The following is a 19,559-nucleotide window of genomic DNA, read 5'->3' on the forward strand; positions in this document are numbered from 1 at the left end:
GCTGTTACCTTATAATAATTCTCACCTCATGGTAAAGCACACTGGTTTTGTCACGCAGCAGTCCAGCCAATGCTTAAAAACATGAAAATTCTTCTTACAGTGTATTACACCACAGGAGAGCTGAGATCTTCATATTAGCGAAAAAAAAAAATAGATGTTTTTATAGCATATTAGCATTTTATTTTCAGATAAAATTTTGCAGGCTGTAATATGCTTCCTATCAAGAAATCAGTAATCTTGCTGTAAAACATGGTGTTCATTAAAAATTCTTGTGAAGCCTGCTGACTTTTTGTCCTGTGCTTATCATGTTCTTGGATGTCTGTCTAGAAATTTCATTTCACAGCCACTTGGAAATCTAATCAGAAGTAAATTAGAGTTCTTGAATATTAAAATATGATTTCAATAATTCTGGTACTTTAAAGTGCAAAATATGGGATGCAAATTTTGAAACTACTGATTTGACTCTATTCTAACACTGCAATACTTTTTCAGGTTCATACATTCAGTTTATGCCTTTATTTTTGTGACTGCTAGACTATGGCATACTGAAAATGGCTTTGCGGATCAACCTTTGTACTGGATGGGAGATAACTGCTCTGTGTTTGTTAGAGAGATTAAAGTGCTAAATAAGTAAGCCTTAAAAAGGTTGTTAAACAATATTCTCTAGATGCTTAAAGCAAAACAAAACAAAAAAGCCAAACACAGATAATCACTAGTTTTCAAAGAAACTGCTTGCTCATGTGAGTTTCATCATGCCCCAAGGACATTGTGTTCTGTAAGAAGTTCAAGTAAATGTGGTCTTAATTTTCCATTTACATGAAACTTACATAGTTAAAATTGTGTGTTTAATGGAAGTGTCAGTGTTTTGTACTCATTGTAGAAAAACTGCAGGTAAATGATGCAAGATACAAGTAGTATAAAATTCACCTTCTTATGCAAGAATTTAAACCATTCTTTATTTCAATGGCAACTTAAATATGCTTCCATTATTTTTGACCTTTTTGAATTTATTGTAGTGAGGTAATGCACTATTTGAAGTTTCTCTTCCTAACTTTTCTCTTCCTGACTTTCACTTTAATTTCTTTTTTAGAAATTTCTTTTAATTTCTTTTTTTCATCTTCAGGAGAAACTTTTGCTGAAACATTTTTGAGTTTCAGATGAGCAAAAACACCGGAAGAATGATCAGTTCTCCATTTATAACTTGCTGTAGTCTTTATATTCTTTGCTGTTGCATAGTTCAGTGAATAATTCATTAAAGACCTTGTTCTTAGAAAGTTTCTTCACCCCCTCCCCTGTTGTGGGTTAGCATTTTGTTGATAATAAAGTGTTTCTTTTTAGGTAACATGTTTGCAAATTCTGTGTCGTACTCTAAAAAAGTTCCTATAATATGTGCAATCAAGTTGGATTGCACGCTGCTTTTCTGAGGAGTGCTTTTCATTCCTTTTCTCTGCTCTTGGCTTTCAGACAAAGGTACCTTTATTTTTCTGTCAAGTCCATATGTATCAGAATGAGGAATGCTAATCTTATTTACTGTACTTTGCATTTACTTAGTACTTTCCCTTTGCAAATCCTAACAAAGTTTTAAAAACATTAAGGTGGAGCTACAAATGCCCTTTCAGAAGTATTGCTGAAACTCCTCTAAGCTGAATTGGTACTTTTGGTAGCTTCAATATACTAAATTGGAAATTTGCAGAATGCAGCCTGGAGTATCTGAATCCTAGTCTTCTGTCTTGTCACAGAACTTGTTCAAATTGTGTTTCAGTATTTCTTTCATTATTAAACTTCAGTGTTTGTTCCCTTGTGTATTTAAAACACAGTAACGTAATGAAATTCCTCTTGAGCCTGTACCAATGTGCTTGCTCTGGTAGAGGCCAGCATCAAATACTAAAGGGGACAGCATAAGGATAGGGCAGGCGCACAGAAGAAACTTCCTTGTTCATAAAACAGAAGTAGTACCTATATTTTTTACAGCTCTTAATGGATTATTTCTCCCAAACTGAACCTAATCATTAGTTTCTACACTTTTCTTAAAGTAAGGAGTTACACAATTTAGCTGTGCATTTTATGAGAAATTCCCTTATCTGTTTTAAAACTTACCTGGTGAATTAGTTTACTATCTCTGGTTCTTGCAAATGTGAAACTATAAATTATCTTCCTTTCCATTTTTAGGTATTTTTAAAATAGGCCTTATACTGTTTTTCTGCTGCCAGCTCTTTTAGCCATCTTTTGGTGGAAAAATCCTGGTCTCTTGAATCTTTCCTGATAAACACATGGAAAGCCACTGTAATATTTTTTTTTTTGTCCTTCTCTAGTCCTGTGTGGTTTTTTTGAAAGGTGGAGTCAAACACATTGCTCAAGGATTTGAGGTACAGAGTGAATTTATACCACAGCGTAATGATGTTTTCTGCTTGTTCCCTGTTCCGTTAGTAATGATTTTTTAATGTTCTCTTTCTTTCTGAGAATGCCACAAAACAACACTTGGCTGGTATTTCTTTAGAAATCCATGTAGTAGCTGCATTGTATGCTTGTTTACATCTGATTTATGGTTTTTTCTCTGTAAAGAAGCACTTCTGGTTTTATCCAGATGCATCACTTTGCACTTACCAACATTATTCCTTCTGGGTTTTTGTCATCTGATCAGTGAGTACTGTGCAATCCTATTTAGCTGAGAACATAGCAACAATTTATCACCTTGCTGTTCATTTTCTTTTCTGGAAGCTTTGTTTAATACTCTTAACAGGTTCTTTGGGCGCCTGTGGGACTTTTTTTGGTCACTCAAAGAACTTCTAAAGCTTGTCATTTACTTCTGTTAGTTTCCTGTTCTCCAATCAGACCTTTTCCCTTTGTAACCAAAGGCAGCATTACTTCTTTAAGAGTCTTTGAGAGACATTGTCAAAAGCTTTTTGAAAATCCAAGTATGTGACAGCATCTCTGTGCTCTTTGAAGGTACCTGATTTTCTAGGCAACACTTTATCTACAAATGCCACCTTAACACATTCTCATTGTGTCATATTTATCTATGTGTGTGTGTGTGCTCCTTTCATTATGGTTTGCATGGTACAAGGATCACCATGGTGTCCTGACTTTTCCCATTAGCTGGAGCAGACTTACTAGTTGATAATACACTAACTTTTCACTGGAACCTTAAGTTCGTGTCTCGTTTGCCACCTCCCACTGCTGTGGTACTGAGACTACTTTAGTTGATAAGACCATAGTGAAAAGCAGCCATTTTGTAAGTAATTTTCTTTGTAACTCAACTGAATACCATCTGGTTTCAGCAGTTTGTTTCAAATAGTTTTGTTTGTTTCTGTTTTGTAGTCTCTTCTGTTGTCTTTTCATCTTAGGGCATTTCTTTTGGTTTGTCATCTGTTCAGTTTTGACACGAGCTCTTCTGTGAGCTTACTGACAGAGATGGGAGAAATGTCTGCTGGGGATTTTTTTTTTAGCTTGTTTCTGGTTTTGTTCAACTGGTTTTTAGATTTCAGAGTGCCCTTTGCTATAATTTTATCTGTACAGTTCATTGCCTTTGTTTATCCATGTTATCTAGTAAATTTTTCACAGAGACATTGCAGTTGAGTATGTTGCTTCAGCTTTCTCAAGTTATTAAATGGTGCTGTACTGAATATTTCTGTAACCCATTTAGGTCCTGCTCAGGTTCCAATGATGTCCCCAAATGGTTCAGTGCCTACTATTTATGTGCCTCCTGGATATGCCCCACAGGTATGTCACTTCATTTGCATATTATTTTATTTTCATGCAAATTTTGGAATTGGAACCATAATTGCTAATTCAGTAAAATAATTTCTTACGTTTCAGTCACTGTCATCATGTAAGGAAATACAAGAAAGAAAGAATGTCTCTGAGTATGTCTGAGATGGGAGACTCCTCATGCTGTGTCTGTGCCTGTTCAGTTATATATTAGCTATGTACATGACAGTAGCAAGCACAGTTCCTTGCTGAGTTCAGAATCCTAATGTACTAGATGCCTTCTGAATAGAAAATGCAATCATGACCCAGATATCTGCTTGTGCAGGATCTGTACTGATTCCTGTGTTAGTGGATATTTTCTCTTGGCAGCAATATATATGTATATATATATATATATATTTTATACATGTACATAGTCCATGTCAGGGAAGTTCCCTGCAGATAAGGAGAAAAACAGGTCAGTTGAAAAAGTACAGCAAACAACATGGAAAAAGTGTCAGCTGTCCATTGGGACTAAGTTATTATATGATAAGTGTTTCCACCACTTATCTTAAAATGGGGCTCTCGTTTTTTCACTGCTGTGTGATTCCTAATTTAGATGACTGGAAATTAAATGTGAACTAGATAACCTGGACATCCTTTAAAATAGATTAGAAGGATGATTTCTCTTGGCTGTTTCTGACATGTGAATTATAATGAGATGTGTGGCCTTTTAGATGGTTCCTCTTTCTTTCCCCTGACTGTAGAACAAGTCTAGGGCTTAGTAGGTCAGATCTGGAACTTAGAGCGGTTGAATGCCACTCCCCATGATGTAAGTCTCTCTCAAGACATTCTGTTGTCATGACCAGTCCATCTCTGACCTAGAGTGCATCCAGTGGTATACACAGAGAAGGGACTACAACATGTAAAATACAACAAAAAAGCCCACAGTGTCAGCAGATGTTGGACAAATTATCCAAATAACATTAAAAAAAGTCCTCTAGCAAAAGAAAAGGCTGTTAGAGCAGACAGACTACTACTCTGATTTTTTTCTTTTGTCTCTTGGAAATTGGCTAATAAGTTGATTCTGTGCACCCTTTGTAGTTGAGTTCTCAAACAGGCAGAAGGAAAATTACATATAAATAATCACTTAAAGTCCATATATCTTCAGGTCATAGTAAAAAGTCCTGATTCCTATAAGAATTCATTCTTAAAGAATTAAAGAAGTTTAGAGCTAAATGAATATTGGAATTTTACCATATTTCTTATTTGTTTCCAGTTGATGAAGTACATATTGTAGAAGTTGTGTAACATGTGCCAATCTGAAAAATATTTTTTAAATTAGTTTATCCTTCCTTTGAGGACAACTTGAATCAAAGATGCTGAAGGGCTGGGCCTTGCTGAGACCCATTCATTAGCCTTTCACTGGAGTTTGTTAGTCCAAGCAGCTGTTGTTTTATAGCAGAGCGCTCTGACCTTTGAACTGACGGTGCCTCACATCTATCCAGCTGAGAGTGCAGGTGGAATGAGCTCATCTGCTGTTTTCATTTGAGTAGAAGTACCGTAGTCCAGGACAACCTGTAGTTTATAAGCCCTCTAAAGTGTTTATTACTGACAAAACATACCAGATTTTGAGGTTTATGATGGGAGTTCCTCTCACAAGCCAGAAGATTTGAGAGTAGTCTTGCAAAACAGCAAAGTCTAACATTATCGAGCTAAGAGTTTTCCCAGACTTACTGCAGTCCTAGCAAACTTCTATGGTTTCTTCAGGTATAGTATATTTTTAAAGGTCAGCAGCTGCAGCTATATTTTAAGTTGGATAGGAAACCAGCTAAATGTCCTAGGCTGTCAGCCTGCAAGAACTGTGGAACAACGTAACCATCTTTTGTCTCTCCATTTTCATTTAGTTCTATTATGCCCCTGCTTGCTTCAGTTCCTGTTTGGCAGTGATACAGTGTACTGTCCTCTGTTAGAAGTTGGGGATAACCACTGAATAAAAGATTTACTTTTCTTATATCACATAACTAAAAAGCAGTTCATCAGCTGATTTCCTTTTCCCTTCCTCTTCTTTTGGAACTGTAGTTGTAAAACTGAAAGAAAACACTTCTTTATTCATCCTCTCTTAAACCATCTATGTTCTCTGTGTGGTGAGTTTTCCTGTGATGTTTGGTTGGTTCACTCAACCAAAGAGGCTTATGCCAGAACCACATTTTGCTAGCACAAATGGGATAATAGAGAGCTTGTTTACTTTTTCAACTTAAAATTATAGACGTAGCATGATGCTCTGACAGCTTTTTGGAGCATTTTTATCTGTGTAGTTGTCTGCTAGAGGCCTACCATTGAGCAGATATTAGATCTGGAAACAGTTACAGACTTGTTAAACATAAGGTTCCTGCTGTTACAAATTGGGTGACTATTTCTAAGTTACTTTGGCTGGTAGCAGACCTGAGGAAACAAGTTAGAAACTAAGCAGCTCATTTGTTTTTTACTGGCATCTACTTCCTGCATAATCTGAGTCTACTCATAAAGTCATAATAAATTGCAGTATTTGGGGGGTTTGTAACCAAAAGGGACTTAAATAATTAAAACTGCATTTCAGTGTTTAGAGAATTTCATTGGACAAGCAGAAGTTCTAGTTGTATTTACTGCTAATATATTTTGCCTTTAGGATACCACACAGCTATGGTTAAACGGATTTGAATAGTATTGTCTTTAATTACTCTTTCCCAATAAGGAACAATTTTTGTGTACTGAAAAAAAACATTTCTTAAAGTCATGTGGTATGCATGCTTTTTAAAGCTGTGTTCACTTAAGTAACATTAATTTCCAACTGTCTGTTAAATAAAGTGTGGTCTGCTCCATTGTGTACATATTTCTGTGTCTTCTGAATGTTGTTACATACACAATATATATGCATATCCTACAGTACCAGAAGCATGCAGCTCTATCTACAGCACTGTTTCTCTCAGTACAGTGGTGAAGTTTTGAAACAATTTCCTGTACCAATCTCACTTACCTTGCAGTGGCTCAGCTAGCAGGATAGTTTGGGGCTGTACAAATTAGATTGCTGTCAGAGAAAACAAAATCAGAAGCTCTGTTCCAGATGTACCAGATGCACACCAACCCCTAATGGGGACATGGTAAAACCAATGATCCTCCAAGCAGCTTTCTGTCATGAACTTGATGGAAGTGTTCACTCTAGGGCACAGGGCTAAATCTAGCCAAGCATGATTCCATTAACCTTAAACAGTGTAGCTGAAAGCAGCTTGGCACTAAGTGTTTTGATCTATTGATCTCTTCCTGTTGCACCAGGATGTTTATTGGTGTTTGTGTACATGTCCCCATCTCATTTCAAATGTCAGTGAAAACTTATGTCATACGGTTGCTTTGTCTCTTGTTATTGAATGTAGTCATGATAGTCCATTCTTCTCTCCCTTTTCTGGATAGATGTTTTATCTAAAACCTTACATTGCAGTTTCTGCTGTGACTTTATGCTACAGCATTCTACTAGGAAATGAAAAACAGTTTGTTTGTTGTCATCCCCTACACTGAAGTTACTGACACCATGGTACACGCAAGTCAAAATATGCCAAGATCATTTCTAGGAGTCATCAACAGTCATGTTTTTATGTGAATTTACAAACATTTAGAGAGGGTCATGATGTGAGGTGCTTCAGGGGCAGACCCTTGTTCCTGGTCTAGTTGATGACCCACCCTCATTTGCTGAAGAGCATTTTCTGCTTCAGTACTTCATACAGTTTGTGCCCGTGTGCCTGCTCTCCGCCAGAGCCCCATGTGCTGCACAGCCCAGACGTGCTACAAGTCCCGTGCTCAGCACACCTCAGCTCCATTCATCTTACAGATTCTTGCCATGGAGTTGCATATGCTACTGCCATTGCTTGGAACTTCTGGCAGCATTGCTAAGGGCCACACTCGGGTACCTTGCACAAAGGCTGCTATCACATCTCCCATTTGCTAGTTTTTCACAAGCCCTTGCACTACAGTCTGCCAGAGGCTGCCACAAAGGCACCCATTTTCTGAGTATCATGTGGCTTCCTTCAGGGTTCAAGACCTCTTACCAGGTAGAGGGACAGGGGGAGGAGAAGGAAAGGAAAAAAAAAACTATTTAGAACTACTTGACTTGTGAAGGAGTTTTGAGAGGGCTGACTACCATCCTGGTAGTTTGTTTGCTAACAGTCTGATGCAGATGATAGCTGCTGCAGGGCCAGTATGGCAGGTGTCTCCTGGGTTACTGTTGGTGGACTGAGTTGGGGACAGAGCAAAAACAAGACACTTCTTTTCTCGCACTATTGATACTGAGAGAGGTCTGTCAGTTCACCAGTTCGTACACTTAACATAGACCTTTAATATCCCTTTTTTTTTCCTTTGCTATTTCCCATTTTCCTTTCATCAGATTTAAGTGATTTGCTATTCCTGATTTTGTTTAAGGATCTACAGAAAGAAACATTTTTCAGACTGTCATTTCTCTTTTGGTGTGTGATGTCTCTCACTGTACAGGTTATTGAGGATAACGGTGTTCGAAGGGTTGTGGTAGTTCCCCAGGCTCCAGAATTTCATCCTGGTGGTCACACAGTGATACACAGGCCTCCACATCCCCCACTGCCTGGCTTCCTTCCTCTTCCAGCCATGATACCCCCTCCACCCCGTCACATATACTCACCTGTGACTGGAGCCGGTGATATGGCTACGCAGTACATTCCACAGTATCACACTTCACAAGTCTATGGGGATGTGGGTAAGTAGCTCATCAAATATTGCAAGTTTTGTCTAAGGGAATAATGTTCTGCTCATTTCCAGCATCTGTTAGATTGTTGTGTGGGCTTTGTCAAGCAAGACTTATAGCTTGAATGGGAATCATACACAAAAAATTTTACATGGATACCAGCCTTGATTTGGCTGAAGCTTATTATTCCAGAAGTTGTTTTAATTGATTTGATTGTCTATTCAATGATCCACTGAACATAAAGATTGCTTCTTACATGTATAGGTTACAAATTTTTTCAGGAAAGCGATGCAGAAAGTGTTTGTAGTGATTCAGCATTTAAATCCACGCCTGAGCACTGTTCTGAGATCTTATGTCTTGCAAACATCCTGTTTGAAGCATGAAATAGGAATTCTTAGTATTAAGGAAAAAAGTGGTCCATTTTTCATAAAACTGTATGCATTTAATTGAATGTCCCTTTGAAGTCCAGTTGGAGTAATGAGGTGCCACTAACCTAAATTTAATTGAGTGGTCGAAGGCATCTTTGCTAGTGCTGTTGACATCTGCCTTTACTATGGTTTGGTGGCAAAGTATATTTGTCCCAGCTCAGGGGCTGGGTTCTTAGATTAATATTTACATTTCTGGTAGATTTGCTTTTCTTTAGATAAGGCAGGTGCCAACCTTGAAAGACTTTCAGAGAGAAATTCTAGGTTGCTGTTTTTAGAGAAAGCTAGAAGCTATGGAGAGGGAGGTTAAACACAACTTCTCAACATTCTATGATACTACTAAAATAATCTAAAAATGGCCTTCATCTATTTACTGAGCTTAAATAGTCAGGGTGAACAAAGTGGTCAGATAAGAATATACCAATGGTAACCTGGAATTCTTAGTGTTTCTGTACTGTTATCTTGTACTATATTTCTTCTTGCTCTACTGTGATAACAGTACATTACTAGATGTTCTTTGGGTGCTTATTCGTGGTTTTACTAATTTCCTGATTTTTTTCTAGATGGCAGTTGTTTGCTTTTAGTTTGCTAAATTAAGAAAATTGAGTGTGATAATTAAATGCATAAAAGATAAATTACGCTTCTTAATGGAATAATATTTTTTCAGATTTCTGCTGCTAGGTTATATCACTGTAAATATGAATTCAGTGATGATTTGCTAAACTGCTAATGTAAAAAAATGATCAAGTGGGATTCTTTGTTTGCTTTGTTTTCAATATATATGTAAAATGCCTCTGGGTTTAGGAAAGTAAAGGATTAATACTGTAATTTGTTATTTGTTTGCTACAGATTTCATATTTAATTCCAGATCTCTGACTTTGGCTGTAGCTTTCAAAAGTCAAAACCCACAGTTAGGCCCCTATTTCAGGAATCTAAATTTAAGGGAAAAAAACCAAAACAACAAACAAACAAAAACAAAACAACAACAACAAAAATCAACCAGTTGCTCACAGAGCACAGTAGTTCCCTGACAGGAACACTGAACTCTCTAAAGGTAGTGATCTAGAAGTCCTCTGTCAAACCTTCTGTGAATTAAGCTGACTTAAAAAAAAAAAAAAAAAAAAAAAAAACTGAAATGGAGAAGTTCTCTAACTTTTTTTATTTTTATTCTTTTTATGCATGGCAGTTCTTATTTGTTCTTATTTTCAGTACTTCCTGTCTCATAAGGAATTACAAATAATGCATTCTTAGGCCTGACTGAACTAACTTACCTGAAAATGAGCAAATTCTATGGTGATTTTGAAGGATGTATTTATTTTTTTTTAAGTTTTCAGCATTTATCATAGGCAGGGTTACACTGAAGAAAGTGTATATATAAGATCTTGAGTCAGTAAAGTGCTTTTAAGCATAAAGGTGAATTGCATATAAATGTTAGAACTGGACAGAAGAGTTTACCAGTTTGCAGTTTAATGCTTTGGTAGTTGTACTGACTTTTTTCCAAAGCCAATTCTAATTTACAGATGAGACTTTGGTGCTGCTGCAGCAATGCCTGGGGTTGCCATGTGCAGGTATAGTGCACTTACAAGGCCTGCCCATACTGTTGTCAGTGTTTTAGTGTCTTTCCATTGCCCCGTAGATCACAGGTTCTATGTTTCTATACTTTTATGGGTGCTTTCCCTGCTGATTCCTGCTGAAGCATCATTAAAATATTAGCGCTCTTGCTGCATTCCAAAACTTAATGAATTTTTTTATTTGACATTATTACACTGGAGGAGGTTTGATCTAAAGTGGCACATTTTTTTCTATATAGACTTTATCCTGTACCTCACAGCTCAAGGAAGATTATAGAAACATTTCAAGAATAATTTTTAAGTGGAGAAAATATGGGGGAGGGAAGGATTATACTCTTTTCCCTAACATATTGTTAATGTCCATTTAGTGTGTATTAGTTTTCAAATAGGAGTAGAGATACAATTTTACACACAGGTGCACATTTTATTCACATAACATTTTTAGGTAGATTTTAAAATTAGATTCTGTTGTTAATGATTGGTTTTTCCTTCATTCATTTAGATACTCTGCCTGCTCATGGAAGATCCAACTTTAGAGATGAAAGGTCGAGTAAAACATATGAAAGGTTACAAAAAAAGTTAAAAGATCGACATGGAACTCAGAAGGATAAGTTAAACAGTCCTCCATCATCTCCTCAGAAATGTCCTTCTCCTACAAGTGAACCTAATGGACTTACAAAAGGACAAGATTCAGCTGGTGTAAGCACAGGTTCTACCAAATGCAAGTCTTTGGGTAAAGGAAAAGGCAATTCTCAGACAGACACAGAAGTGGAAGGTAGGTGTTAGCAAAAATACTATATATTCACACATATTAATATATGACGCAAGTCCAGTGTCTGGCTGAACGTAACATTTGTAAATAGAACACCACACTTTGACAGTCTTGAAGTTAAGTAGCAGCCTGTAAGTGCCCTTACACAGAGTGGAGTTAAGGGTGATCAACCTGCTCATCACATGGCAATGTGGGCCTAAGAGAATAAAAACTACTGGTATGGAAGTCTCCATGTAAATTTGAGAAAATACTGAGTCACACGTCATGACACTGTTTAAAGAAAAATCTCTGCTTTATTCGGAGTGCTTGTATTTTAAGGAATCACTGAATATTGATGGCCTGCTTGATATTGTAGAAAACATGGAGAGAATCAAGTGTCTGAATCAGAAAACATACATCCATCTTGATAAAAAATATTTTGTAAAAGAGATACTGCTTTTACGTAAAATTGATCTGTCCCTACCCACTCACTGTTGAAAGGCCCATGTAGAAAAAGGCAGATCCTCACATTAGTCCCTGTGAGATCATGTTTTCTAAGACACTACCATAGGGAGTGTGCTTACTATTAATACCTTTATTTCACTGGAAAGCTTGTTATCTCATAGATGGACTGAATTCACTTAGTCATACAATCATTGTCAAATCTGATGATGTGTCACTATGCAACTTGGAGGTCTCTGCCATAGTCCTTCTGATTGTGAACGTAACATCCAAGACTTGTCATCAGCCAGGAGCAGTTTTCAGAATAAGGAACTGTAACTGGTGATGCTAATGGAAGTAAACCATGATTTTTCTCAATTCTCTGAAGTTTGCTTTGAGGTAATAATTTTGTGCCAATGTATGTTAGATAGCTGTAAACCAAAAGAACTGTGAAGAAAGTACATCTAATGAAAACCAGGAAATCTCAGCCTATGAGAGCTATTTAAGAACAAGTATAGATGATACCCTGTGAAAGCTTAGTACCAAAGGTCACATTTGAGATACAACCTAAAATCAGAAGATGGGAATTGTTGCTCCAAACTTGAATATTTTTCACTAGTTCCAGAGTGGCAGTTCACTTTCTGTTTGTCTTCAGTTTACTTTCTTTGTTGGTGTTTATCCATGAGCTAACTTGAACAAGGCACAAGCGATGAAATACACCATTCTTTACACATGCTAGAAAAATTATAGTGATGTTTCCTTAGAGGTGTTTTATATGAAAAATGGGAAAGTCCACTTTTCAACATAATTTCAGGAGACATTGGGGAAAATTATGTACTGAGACTTAGACTTGTCAAACAGAAGGCAGTGACTTAGAGCTGTCATACAAGTCAGAAAAGCATTTGATTTGTTTCAACAGCATAAACCGTCTTAGAAACAAAGTTGTAAATAGGTTTGATCTATGTTTTTTAAAGAGTTTTGTCAGGCTTTGTTTTTCTTTTATGTTTTAAGGCAGGTTAATGAATTAAAAATGCTTGGCCACACCTTCAAAACTGAGTAGTCTGTTCACTTACACTATTGAGATAATAAAATTTAAATATTACATGAGAAAAGGAGATAAAATGCTTTCTGTAAGTTATAAATCCTTTATAAAGCTCAGCTATGCCTTCAGCTGACACAAAACACCTTAGACTGTTTTCCTTGCAATGAGGAAGGCCAGCAGTGTCACCAGTAGGCTTCCAGTTGATGTGCAATAACATGTTTAAACTACTGTAACTTGACTGCATCTACATCCAAAAAGAAATCTGAGGAAAATATCCAAGACCTGAAGTTCTATAGAGCAGCAGTTGGTTTAAACTTATACATTAATAAAAGATAACCAGGCTTTCTGTATTCCATAAAGCATAGAAAGGCTTTAGAAATAGTTTTATATTAACAACTTCTTCAGAAGCTTTTTTGGTTTTATGTTGTCCTAATTGAATACAAGTTAGCAAGATGTTCTACTTTATAAATGCTTCCTTCTTTGTGCAATTGTTGAATTTGAAGAGCTATTTCATTGTAAAATGACTGCACAATATTCATGGGTACTTCTCTTTTGCTTTGATTTTGTTTTTTAAGAAAAGGATGAAGAAACAAAAGCACTGGAAGCACTTCTTTCTAATATAGCCAAGCCAGTGGTAAGTAACAAAAGTTTCCATAAAATCAGAATATATCTGTTGCTATTTTACACAGTCACACCTACATTTCTCTCTCTTAAGTTTAAAGGGTCTTTAATTTTCCATACTAAGGCAAATTCACTTAACTTCCAGTCACTGTACTGTGAATAACTAAAGCAATTTTTAGTGTATTAACATTTACGAAACTAAAACTGTCTTGATACTTACTCTGCAGAATTCTTCCTGGCTATTCTGAGAATCTCAATATTAATGAAATTACTTAAAAAACATAGAGAGAGATTGTAACATTGCCAGTAGTATAATGATGCTGCTTAATGGAATATGATACTTAATATAACATTATACTGCAGAATCTGTTCTCAATTTCCTGCAACTTTGTTTAGTCTTAACTGCTCAGGAAACAATTTTACACACTGCATATCTCTAGGCATGAGAGGTACCTGGCAAGATTTTGGAAACATCACCAAAAATGAGGTTCTGTAAAACCTTATTTGCAAACTAGAGAAAAAATATGACCAGTTTCTTTTTTAAGAGTTTTTGGCAGCTTCAGGGAAGAGAGACATAAAATTCACTACAGAAGGTGACTGTCAGCAGTGGACTTCTGGCCTACCTGCTTGAAAATTTACTAATGTATTTTCATTTTGTAAAACTATAGCATATTTTTGTATTGATACTCTTTAAAGCATTGTTGCCAAGATCAGTAATTTCTTGCATTTTAGAGCAGGCCGATGTTTTTTTCTTTTGTTGTCTGAACCTTCCCTGGTCCCAGCCTTTCTGTAAAGATTTGTATATCTTTTCCAAAAATCTTCACCACAATCCTGAGTACACCATCTTGCCTGAGTAAAAACAGGCTGTGTTCCCCATTGTAGCATAGTCCGTACAACTGAAACTCCAGGAAGAGCTTGGTTTGTCCAGTCAAGTCAGCTCCTTCCTCCAGTAATCAGCTACGTACCTTCTTCCCTTCACTTTCCAGGCAGCCTAGCCCCAGTTTAGTGCCCTAGTCTTGATTCTTCTTTCATATGTTTCTTTACAGCCTGATGAGGAGAGGCCAAGAGAGCTGGGGCTGTTTAGCCTGGAGAAGTGAAGGCTCAGAGGGAATCTTATCAATGTATATAGATATCTGCAAGGCAAGTGCACAGAGGATGGAGCCAGGCTGTTTTCAGTGTGCCCAGCGTCAGAACCAGAGACACTGGGCCTAACCTGAGACACAGGAGGTTCCCTCTGAAAATCAGGAAACACTTTTGTACTGTGAGGATATCAGCTCTGGCACAACTTGGCCAGAGAGTTTGTGGAGACTCCCTCTTTGGAGATACTGAAAAGCTGTCTGGACATCATTCTGGGCAGCTGGCTTTAAATGGCCCTGCCATTTAAACAAGGCAGTTGGATCAGGTGACCTCCAGGGGTCCCTTCCAACTTCAGCCATTCTGTGATTCTGTGGTTCGCCAAGTGTTGAGGAGGGATTGTACAGAGGAAGTTCTGAACATTTGGTGTCCTGCTCTGTCCAAGCATCAGGATGGGTTGACGTGTCTTCGGTGCCCCTGTGTCATTGGTGGCTAAGCAGCATGGAGGTGGGAGCTGCTTGAAATTAGGGTGTTAGTGGCTATGTTGCCAAGGGGAGCTCTGAACTCTCTGAATGAGACTGTGAGGAGAATGAATCAACAGGCCGGCTCTTGTGCTGTGTTGCCAATGACCTGGGGAAAAGCAATGCAGTGCCAGTACTATCATGATTTCTTTCACTTCCTTCTGCCCTCAAGACTCAACCATCCGTGCCTTTTAGACAAGTGCCCTAGTTCCTCTCCCCAGCATGTTCTTGCTTGAACATCACTGCATGTAGCTGTGTGCAACAAGTGATCTCTGCAGGCCTCAGAAGGCATCACAGGCAGTGGTGGTCTGCTACAGATACAGAGTGTACACAAGGCAAAAATCCCGACTTCCAGCACTTGGAGAGGCTAATGCTTTATGAAGGCAAGGGACTGTCAGGGCTGTGAGGGGGTGGAAGTCTAGCTTATGTTGCAGCTTGGGGGAGTATGGTGTGATGTGATAGAAGTCTGTGTTACCTACTTGGGCCTTGCAGGATCTCAAGCCACGCTCCTAGTTTCATCAAGGAAATGTTTTCCTCGCTTTCCCTCAAATGAACCAGAAATTCGTTTTTTCACACATTCTCTTTGTGGTTCTCATCAAAAATATTTCTGCGGTTTTTTTATTATTGTTTTGGTTGTAGCACTTACTGTGAGGATTGTGGTTTCTGATGGATCATCAGTACTTTGTTCCCTGGGTGAACCATGCTGACACAGGTAGTACTGGCTGTGGTGGTGGCAATACAGTCAGATGATCATACAGGGTGCTGTACAGTACAGGGTCCATTGCACCATATCCTACTCCAGAAAGCATGGAATAGTGCTGAAGGCTGTGACCTTTCAGGGCTGTCTCATGTCTCAGTGCCCAGGTCCAGGGCATGCACATCTAAATCAGGTGGTGGTCTTTATCATGTTCTTTCATTCACAAGTAACTTTCAGTTCTATGCAGTATGGGATGCATCAATTTTTCTACCTCCAAACTCCTGTTGAATTCTGATTTCCATGAGCTTTTCCCCATATGGATCCCCTATTCTTTCATACATGGCAGTGTTAAGTCAAGTTGATAACATCGTACTGACACCAGATGACTCTTCTACTTAGGGGTCTTGAATGAGTTATACCCAGATGTAGATTGGAGTGGTTCTGCAAATTGCACCTCAGTGTTTGAGCAAAGTCTTCACCAGCTGTCATGTCTGCTAACCAAATAACAAAAGCAGAAAAAAAAGACCTGAAAAAAAGAAAAAAGGCAAAAGCCAAATAAAGAATGATGCAGAAGGCTGAGTACTTTTTAAGAGGCCGTAAGTGCTCAGAATTTGAGGGTTGGTTATATAGCATGTAAATCCCTTTAAAGAATGTGGTACTTTCTGGTTCTGTGTATGTTTGTGGACTTATGGCATGTGATGCACCTTACTCACAGTTAAGTATCTTGGGTTACTGTGAATGCAATCCAGACTGCACATGCTAAAACTGCTCTTTTGTTTGACCCAAATGGCATGTGTAACATATTTAATGAGGAGACTCACTTTGGCAAGCTGGATTGCTAATGATAGTGTGCCCACCTCTTATTTCCACACAGCTAAAGACTCAAGTATTATACTCTGCTTTGCAGAAGCACATAGGGCTCAGAGTTGCAACCAGAATCAATTGCAGCTGCTTGCATAAGCATAGCAAGTTACTTGTAAGTAACAAGTAATGCCAAATTTTTTGAAAAAGCCTCAGTGTCTCAGAACACATAATAGTAGTTGATTCTTCTGATCTTAAATCTTGGCTCTTCAAAAAGACTTCTTTTTCCTTATGTCACAGAATTTTTTTAAAAAATATCCTATGTATGAAGGAAATGTAAACTGTCAGGTGGCAGTTTGGCATTAGCAGTGTTGGATGGGGTGTTCTGGGCAAAGCACTAAAGAAAATGAATCAGTAGGAGATAAGAACAGTGAGAATTACCAGATTTTATAGGTGAGAGGAAACTCATATGCTAACAGTCTTCAAATGCATGAGAAACAACTGCAAAAGGAAGGGAAGATCTAATGTTCAGCTCCATGGTGGCTAGGACTAGTAGGCTTAGCTGGTAGTAAGAAGGACACTGCCTAGACACTAGGGAAAAAAAAATTCAACTGTTAAAGTAGCTAAACCTAGGAACAGATCATCTTAAAATGCATCTTTTAGTCCTGAAGTACAGGTCCTTAGGGAACCTGCATTTCTTTCCCTCAGGATCTTCTGCCACTTGCTGCAACTCAGGAGGGGATGGGGTAAAGATTGTCCAGGAGGAAACTTTATCAGATGATTCCCACAACTCTAGAGACTTCCAGAAATGCTAGAATTTTACTGTGGTGGTTATAGATAGTGTTAGCCTAGTTTGTGATTGCATCAAGATAGTAGTGGAATTTTTCTTACCAGATTTTAAAGTGAAACTTCAGTGTTTATTTCTACCAATATTTGATCCCTTTTAGGATATGATGTACAGCCCTGTTAGTGCATAAGAGTTGAGTGATGCTGTTTCCAAGACATTGAGGCTCACATAGTGTGATTTTTCTTCCTTTCTGTTTGTTATTAATAAGTCATGTTCTCTCTGCTTCATTATTGAAGCTGACCTATTCAGTTTTTTAGTTCAGTAGATTATAGCAATTTGAGAGCACCAGTTGTGAAGATAGCTTTTTGATTCTGATACTCTGGTAATAGATTTTCAAAAGCAATTATTCCCAAAATAGACATACACTGCGGTCATATTGTAAAACTTGTAATTTCATATAATGAAATGTGTTTTGAGTTCTCTTATAAATGATTTGAAACAGTGTGTGGGTGCAATATGTAAACCTCAATAGCAGATGTGCAATACTTATGAGCAGCCACAAATTTCTAGGCATTCTTCTATAGTAAATCCTAAAAATTTGTAATCATGCATGCATGCACCTGTGAACTCACCTACAAACACACGAGCATACTCAGCCCCTTGCAGCACATATGAGTTTCAGGCAGCAGTTTTCAGGTTTTGGGAGTTTGGGTGCCCCTAGTCGCACATCTTCTTTGGAAGATGTGGCTGCTTCAGTAGCTTTATGTGTGACTGCATTGTTCCCTAGAATTTGTTGTTCCCTACAATCTGCTAATCTGCAGGCCATTGAGAGAGCTCTCCACGAGGTCACTTGTACTCACCTGGGCTGCAAATCCATACCTGTTGCACCAGCTGGGGTGCAGCTACTCACGGTGTCCATCAGGCCTGGATGGAGGCAGCAGTGGTTGGTAGGGCAGTTTTTCACATTGTCAGGCCAGGTTTTGATCATTGCTGTGTTCCATTCCATCATCTCTTACCCGCCAACTGTTACAAATTTTCATGCAACCTCTACACTTCTAAAGCTGATGACCTGTGAGTCTCAGGGGTCTCCTTGTGATTCTCTGTTTCCATTTAACACCCCTGAGGCTGTTGGGGCCACTTTTTGGATAGTTGGAGGTCACACACACTGGTTATACTCCTATTTCAATCACACCAACTGCTCTTATCCAGACCTTTTTGCAATGGGTGGGGTGCTCAGGTAACCACCATCACAGAAATTCTTCAGGATATTGTCTCTATGTGTATGTACATGGACCTTGTGAATATGCCTTCATCTCTCTACATTTCATAAGAAACAAGAAGGTGTTAAAAAAGTCCTAGTACCAGTTCCTTCCAAGAAAAAGGTGCCAGAAGCATGGTTTAATCAAGTGCCCGATGTCCCAGGATGTGCTTCGCCATCGCTGTGCCTGGCCGATGCTCCGGTCTGTGTTTCTGCAGCCCACTGGGTGGCGTTCGGTACCAACAGGTGTCTCTGCCCTCAGCCCCCTACCCAGCACTGCATTTTTCTAATGGCATTCTTTAAATTTCCAACCTGATTTCCTCTGTAAAAAACTAGTCAGCAGCTAGCGTATCAGTATAAATACTCTGATTTGCTAATGGTATATGATTTTTCTTTCTCTTCTTTGATTCTTTGTGCAAATTAACATTTATATGCAATAGCATTTAAATGGCAGAGATCTCAAAACTTTGTGTTTCTACAGGTTTCGGATATTCAGGCAAGAACAGCCCTGCTGATGTGGTCCCCTCCATCCAGTGATACTGGAGAAGACACAGGCAAGAATGACATACCAGAGGTTTATACTTATGAAGTGATGATTTCAAGTACTGGAAAAGATGGAAAGTACAAAACTGTGTACATGTAGGTGTTGGCTATTTTTATTTAGTCAGTGCTGCATTGAAATATGTGGCTTAAAACCTCATTAAAAATCTGCTTTTTGTCCAGAAAGTTAAATAATTAGCAGTTTTGTATAACTTCTGCTTTGAAATTAACTACCTTTTTTCAGTAGAATTCATTTCATTTTATTACTGAAGTCTCTGTCATCAACTGGATTGTAAAGATTTTGTTCTTGCATGTTGGAGGCATAATTTAATACCACTTTTGCTGTATTTTAGCCAGCTGCACTAGACACTATGAGTTCTCTAACAATGAGACATACAAGTAGTGAGAAAAATAAATTGTATTTATTACTTCTTATGTCAGCACATGCTCCTCCTCACAGTAAGGTTATCCCTCCTTCATTAAAATTGATCTTGGTAAGAGATAGTCTTTTGATATGAAAAAAATAAGAAAATTCATTCACAACTCATAGCAGCAGCAAAGCAAACAAAACTCTTCATTTGTTTCATTCCTAACACAAT

General features: G+C 38.0%; 1 protein-coding gene across 8 annotated transcripts in view; it reads left to right on the forward strand.

Moving 5' to 3' along the window:
* Positions 1 to 19,559, forward strand: part of FNDC3A (fibronectin type III domain containing 3A) — a 113,216-nt gene that overhangs the window by 60,116 nt on the left and 33,541 nt on the right. For all 8 annotated transcript variants that reach the window (XM_014250103.2, XM_014250106.2, XM_088051262.1 and 5 more), the window contains 5 exons: positions 3,644 to 3,720; positions 8,206 to 8,443; positions 10,930 to 11,202; positions 13,237 to 13,295; positions 18,902 to 19,059. In XM_014250103.2, coding sequence (XP_014105578.2) covers positions 3,644 to 3,720; positions 8,206 to 8,443; positions 10,930 to 11,202; positions 13,237 to 13,295; positions 18,902 to 19,059 — 805 coding nt within the window. The remainder of the gene's footprint in view (positions 1 to 3,643; positions 3,721 to 8,205; positions 8,444 to 10,929; positions 11,203 to 13,236; positions 13,296 to 18,901; positions 19,060 to 19,559) is intronic.

Source organism: Pseudopodoces humilis, chromosome 2, assembly GCF_049639895.1.
Source record: "Pseudopodoces humilis isolate 2021_Gansu_Grassland_sample_001 chromosome 2, ASM4963989v1, whole genome shotgun sequence".
In the NCBI taxonomy this organism is placed as follows: Eukaryota; Metazoa; Chordata; class Aves; order Passeriformes; family Paridae; genus Pseudopodoces; species Pseudopodoces humilis.